This window comes from Salvelinus alpinus, chromosome 3 (genome assembly GCF_045679555.1).
Source record: "Salvelinus alpinus chromosome 3, SLU_Salpinus.1, whole genome shotgun sequence".
Taxonomy (NCBI): domain Eukaryota; kingdom Metazoa; phylum Chordata; class Actinopteri; order Salmoniformes; family Salmonidae; genus Salvelinus; species Salvelinus alpinus.
The window spans coordinates 25,896,944-25,903,594 of NC_092088.1; the positions used below are offsets into that span (position 1 = coordinate 25,896,944).

At 39.6% G+C, this 6,651-nt stretch overlaps 1 protein-coding gene across 1 annotated transcript; it reads left to right on the plus strand.

The window, feature by feature from the left end:
• The first annotated feature begins 143 nt into the window (after nt 1-143).
• On the plus strand, nt 144-4,986 carry fgf21 (fibroblast growth factor 21). Its single transcript, XM_071391107.1, has 4 exons — nt 144-612; nt 818-895; nt 2,619-2,722; nt 2,830-4,986. The coding sequence occupies exons 1-4, from the start codon at nt 474-476 to the stop codon at nt 3,127-3,129; spliced, it is 621 nt and encodes a 206-aa protein (XP_071247208.1). The 5' UTR covers nt 144-473; the 3' UTR covers nt 3,130-4,986.
• The last annotated feature ends 1,665 nt before the right edge of the window (nt 4,987-6,651 follow it).

Here is a 6,651-nt window from a genome sequence, read left to right on the forward strand (position 1 = left end):
ACCAATTTTTGCTCTTTGACACTGCGCACACTTTTCTAGTAAATACCAAGTTGCTTACCATTAGCATAACATGCTGGAAAAAAATTGTCACTCTAGTAAAAATAAATACTATTCGTCTTAGAAGGAGCCGACAAGGAGGAAGCCCTTATATAGCCACTGTGCATTTCCTACCATGGGCTTTTCACATTCTCCAGGTCCTTACAACTTTATGTTATTATAAACTCCTTCGAATCGACCTGACTCATCCTTATACCGTCAATCCCTGTGACCTCCCCCTGACGTTCTCCATTACCTCCTTTATAAGGATGCACACCGTGCTACATTTTAGAATTTTGGGTGAAGACAGCTTTCTAGTCGTTTCTCTATTTATTTGTTATTTATTTAATTTATTCTGTTGATATATCCAGAAACATTGCCGAACCAGATTATTTATTTTTTTGCAAGAGCGCTCTCTTGTCAATTTCATCTCGCAAATGTCCTTGTGTGCACACATCTCCCTGTTCTCCTGCTCTCTTCTGGTCCTCCTATCTCTCTCTATATCATCATATATTCCTGACTCCAACCCACTCCTGCTCTTCAATGATCAAGTCAGAGAAAGACATCTCTACACAGGTATTAAGCTTCTCTTCTGTCTTATGTTCATTCACTTTTTAAAAAACTTATTTCAGGTGTGTACTTATCGATCATTTGGTTTATGCTCGCAGTGTGTAGGCCATCTTTTTTTCCTAGTAGTAATAGTTATTGCCTCTTAAATACTGTTTTTGTTGTTGTTGTTGTTGTCATGTTTACACGTAATGTCTCCCCCCCCCCCCCCCAGATAATCAAAGAAAAGAACTGTTTCTGGAGATGACCCCTGATGGAAAAGTGACAGGGAGCCCTGCTCAGACCTCTCACAGTAAGTCAGTGGCGGTCGGTGCCGTTTAAGATTAGGGAGGACTTTTTTTTGTGAGCATGGACGTATTTCTATTACAAGGTAGGTGCAGAGGTCGAGAGAAAATGTGTATTAATCCAGTTAATAGACAATGACACATTCAATACCGCCTTGCCCACTCTTGCCTGCATCTAGCTAATCTAGGGTGTAATTATTACTCCAAACAGTTGCAAGCCAGAGTTTCTATTGGACAAATTCAGGTATGTTTATCCCTGTTTTGTTCCATTTGCTTCCGTTTAAGAAACGGTGGAATTAATACACCTCTGATAACCCGCACACACAGTTCACTTTCATAGCAGCCACATACAAACAGCATGATCACTTTGCTCGTTATATAATATTTTTTTGCATCTCCGCGCTGTCCTCCTTTCACCTTTTCCCTTCGCTTGTGGACTTCACAACAGCTGTCTGTGACAAGGCAGAAAAACCTTTCCAAGCCAAACCTTCATACCATAACCGCTAACCGTTACACACAGCCTACATCATTGTCACCATATTAGCTAACGTCATAGTCAAAATAGATAATACAACTAACGAGTTAGTAAACTACAATCATGCAGTACTGTGTACAGCAAGCAGTTTAATAGTTACACCGGCGGGCCCCAATGGCAATAAATAAATAAAACGAAAAGCTTACCTTGGCTTGGAAGAGTTCCAGTGTTGGATAGCCTAGCCAGCTAGCTAACACAGCATAGCTCTCTGTTTGAGCCAGGTGTTTGAGTAGGCTACATTAGATAGCTGCATTTGCTAGCTAAGTAAGTGAATGTGAAAAAATACTACGAAATATAGCTAGCTCTCTATCTTTCTCTCTCTTGCTTTTCCTTTATTTTTGAAGAAATTAATTTGTTCAAAACTGTCAACTATTGTCCTTCTCTCTCTTTGAGCCAACTGCTCATCACATTTTATACATTGCAGTGCTATGTAGCTGTAGCTTATGCTTTCGGTACTAGATTCATTCTCTGATCCTTTGATTGGGTGGACAACATGTCAGTTCATGCAGCAAGAGCTCTGATAGGTTGGAGAACGTCCTCCGGAAGTCGTCATATTTACTGTGTATGTCTACGGAATGGGGTAAGAACGATGAGCCTTCTAGGTTTTGTATTGAAGGGGACGGAAACTAGCTGTGCTCCGGCTATACTATTTATTTTATATAACCCTTATTTAACTAGGCAAGTCAGTTAAGAACAAATTCTTATTTACAATGAGGGCCTACCTCGGCCAAACTCTAACCTGGATGACGATGGGCCAATTGTGCGCCGCCCTATGGGACTTCCAATCATGGCCGGTTGTGATACAGCCTGGAATTGAACCAGTGTCTGTAGTGACGCCTCTAGCACTGAGATGCAGTGCCTTAGACCGCTGCGTCACTCGGGTGCCCACTATGGTGCTACCCCAGAGAGTGCTGATGAGGCTACTGCAGACCTTCATTGCAAAACAGTGTGTTTTAATTAATTATTAATTGACAATATATTCAGTATAGTTTAATCTAAAAGGGATCACTTCTTTATGTTTCACTATTTATTTTTCTGAAATTCACTGAGGAGCCTCCACTCTGCAGTGAGTGTTTGACAGACAGATAGACCTTACAGAATTTAGTATTATGAAGTTTATACTTTTATAAGTCATCTCCCAAACAACTGAATAATAGATGACACTTGTATTGAATGTGTTTACTGTGTGTTCTCAGGTGTGTTGGAGATGAGGTCAGTTCGACAAGGTGAGACAGTTATCAAGGGTGTGTCCTCATTCCTTTTCCTCTGTGTGGACAGCATTGGCCAGTTGAGGGGACAGGTGAGCAGTGGACAAATATAATCTACTATAGCTTGAAATATGGCACCGCTAAAGGCCTTGCTTCACTGCATCTAACACATTTCTTTCGATGTTATCCATTTCCTCAGAGCCATTACACAGAGGCCGACTGCTCCTTCAGAGAGCTGCTGCTAGCTGACGGATACTCTCGTTTCTTCTCTTCACATCACAAACTGTATGTGTCCCTCGCCTCAAAAGGCTCCACACCGCAACATGGGCTCCCGTTCTCGCGGTTCCTACCCCTGAGGAACATTTTGGTGTCTAGAAGTATGACGAATACAGCTGAAAATCGACAACAGAATCAGCAACAGCTTGACCTGGACTCGGATAACCCTTTCGGCAGGGGTCTCACTGGTGTTGTCAGTCCACAGTTCTCCAGGGATAAGTGAAGTTAAAAATTGAGTTTGTTGATGGAAGTATACAATGAACCAAGTATATTTATTTCAAGGTTTACTGGATTGTATAACCATGTTAATTCCTAAAGTGATTTATTTTCACTTGTGGTAGAAACACTGTTACTTTTATTGCCCCGTGGCAAATGTTTTGGTTCGAAGAGTTCGGTAAGTAGATGGTGAACTTTAGTTCCATAACTCTATGATGGGACTGACTGCTGTGTATATTGTCTCACTTTGAATGTCATGTTGAATATGTTATATGCAGTATATTTCACTCTTGTGTCATGAATTCAAGTTTGAATCATTGTACTCTAGCTATAATTTATTGTGTTATTTATATTTTTAAACCTTTTGAAGCCTAAATGCAACCTAGTCTCAGATCATTTCGTATTATTCTGTATGTAAATCCGAGACTCACTTTTTATTATGATATGTTACATTTCGTATGAATGTAGTACTTTGTGGAGGTCCAGCATCCATTTCGTATTATATGTTACAAATTACAATTTGTATGATATGATACTAATTTGCAAACGTACAATATGTAACGCTTTTGCAAAAATGTATGATATGTTATCAATTCCAATTTTTTGGTTGCCAACGTTAGCTAGGTGGCTAAGTGGCTAACGCTAACATTAGCTAGCTGGCTAATGTTAGCTAGGCTAGGGATTAGGGTTAAGGATAGGGGTAAGGTTAGGAGTTAGGTTAATGGTTTAAGGTTAGGGGAAGGGTTAGCTAACATGCTTAGTAGTTGCAAAGCAGCTAAAAAAGTAGTAAGTAGCTGAAAAGTTGCTAATTAGCTAAAATTATAAAGTTGTCCGTTATGAAATTTGAACATGCAACCTATGGGTTGCTAGACATTCGCGTTATATGTCAACCCATCCACCCTCCCTTCTTACATGATTGCTTTAAGTAACCTTCTGTCTTATGTAACCATAGCAAATGTAACATATCATACTAATTTGAGTGTCCCGGATTTACTTTTACTATGTTACGTCTAGTCTATGAGACCAGGTTGCTAAATTATGTATGAACAATAGTTCTATCTGGCTTTTGACACCATGTCTAGGAGCTTATTGATATTATAGTCCAAGAGAGTATTGCTAAATAAATAAACAAATAAATAAAGGGTAATTTCGTAACACAGCTTTATATATGCTCATGTTTTCTAGTGAAGTATGACTAGGCTGTCTGCGGATATCTAGTGAAAATACCAGCTAGATCATGTTATTAATTCAATTCTAAAACACTGAATAACAATACAATGAAAATAACAAAAGCAGCAAGGATGCTCTAGTAGAGATACTAAAATGGAGGAATAGGCAAGACAAACCCGGGCAGTTCTTCTGGAGAAATGCTTAAACACATCACACCATAAATAGCTAATAAGTGCTGAGTGTTTGGAAGGTTGTAGCCAACATAATGAACCCTTTGATTTATTAGGATACCCATTAGCCCGACGCCAATGGCGACAGCTAGTCTTACTGGGGTCCGACATATAACGAAAAATACATTACAAAAGACTTTACAATCTACATACATTTAAAAACATAAACATGTAGTGTGAGTGTGTGCATCTATCAGTTACACATGGAGTACTAGGGGGTAACTAGCCCCCCCTAAGAACAATGTGTAATTGTTGACACAAAAAAGCAACATTTGAAAAATAAAATGGTATGTGAATGAAGATCATGCTTAGGTAAATAAACTATTAAGGTACCCAGGTACCAGCACATTCATTTTCTTTGTTCTTTCTTTATTGCTCCTGTTCCATACAATCCATTATGTACAATTGCACTAAATACCATTTGAATAATGCCCAGTAGACCCAGTAGTCTTTAAAATGACATTCAGGAGCAAAAGGTATTCAATCGTTTTTAATTCATTAAAATAAATATTCATTGGAATGGAATGTATGTCAGAAGGTGTAGCTGGTGCATGAAGTCAGGCACAGGAGAGCAGAATGAGTGAGCAACGTACTTTACTCAAAATAAAGGCACAAGGTAACATTACACTTGACCAACAATAAACGGTAATCAATTACGCACGGGTGAAAACAGAACCCCGTCGAAATACCAGCCATAACGTACCGAATGAACATAGAAACAATCACGCACAAAAACATGGGGGAAACAGAGGGTTAAACACATGAACATGTAATTGTCGAATGAAACCAGGTGTGTAGAAAACAAAGACAAAACAAATGGAAAATGAAAGGTGGATCGGCGATGGCTATAAGACCGGTGACGTCGACCGCCGAACGACGCCCAAACAAGGCGAGGGACCGACTTCGGGGGTGTCGTGACAATATAACTAATAACAGTAAATAACATTGGAATATAACATTTAGTAATAATAACTAAACCTATTAACTCAGTGTAACATTGATGTGCTACTCTCATGCTCTGCTATTGCATGATTATAATTTGTACATACAGTTGAAGTCTGAAGTTTACATACACCTTAGCCAAATACATTTAAACTCAGTTTTTCACATTTCCTGACATTTAATCCTAGTAAAAATTACCTGTTTTAGGTCAGTTAGGATCACCACTTTATTTTAAGAATGTGAAATGTGTCACGCCCTGACCTTAGAGATCCTTTTTATTCTCTATGTTTGGTTGGGTCAGGGTGTGACTCGGGTGGGAAAATCTATGTTTTCTATTTCTTTGTTGTTTTGCCGAGTGTGGTTCCCAATCAGAGGCAGCTGTCTATTGTTGTCTCTGATTGGGGATCATATATACGTTGTGATTTTCCGTTTGGGTTTTCTGGGGTGTTATTTTCTGTATAGTGTCTGTGCCTGGCGGAACTGTTCGCTTTAGTTTTTTGGATTTCTTATTTTTGTTTGAGTGTTTCTTGTAATAAATATCATGAACACTTTCCACGCTGCGCTTTGGTCCACTCTTCCTTCCACCGACGACGAGCGTTACAAAATGTCAGAATAGTAATCGAGAGAATGATATATTTCAGCTTTTATTTCTTTCATCACATTCCCAGTGGGTCAGAAGTTTACATACACTCAATTAGTATTTGGTAGCATTGCTTTTAAATTGTTTAACTTAAGTCAAACATTTAGGGTGGCCTTCCACAAGCTTCCCACAATGAGTTGGGTGAATTTTGGCCCATTCCTCCTGACAGAGCTGGTGTAACTGAGTCAGGTTTGTAGGTCTCCTTGCTCGCACACGCTTTTTCAGTTCCGGCCACATATTTTCTATGGGTTTGAGGTCAGGGCTTTGTGATGGCCACTCCAATACCTTGACTTCGTAGTACTTAAGCCATTTTGCCACAACTTTGGAAGTATGCTTGGGGTCATTGTCCACTTGGAAGACCCATTTGCGACCAAGCTTTAACTTCCTGACTGATGTCTTGAGATGTTGCTTCAATATATCCACATAATTTTCCTACCTCATGATGCCATCTATTTTGTGATGTGCACCAGTCCCTCCTGCAGAAAAGCACCCCCACAACATGATGCTGCCACCCCCGTGCTTCACGGTTGGGATGGTGTTCTTTGGC

What these genes read in the sequence shown, in the direction of transcription:
- fgf21 (XM_071391107.1), top strand. Translation starts at nt 474, where the DNA reads ATGTCCTTGTGTGCACACATCTCCCTGTTCTCCTGCTCTCTTCTGGTC. An exon ending in CCCTGCTCAGACCTCTCACA is followed by an intron (nt 896 to 2,618) that starts GTAAGTCAGTGG and finishes GTGTGTTCTCAG; the next exon opens with GTGTGTTGGAGATGAGGTCA. An exon ending in TTGGCCAGTTGAGGGGACAG is followed by an intron (nt 2,723 to 2,829) that starts GTGAGCAGTGGA and finishes CCATTTCCTCAG; the next exon opens with AGCCATTACACAGAGGCCGA.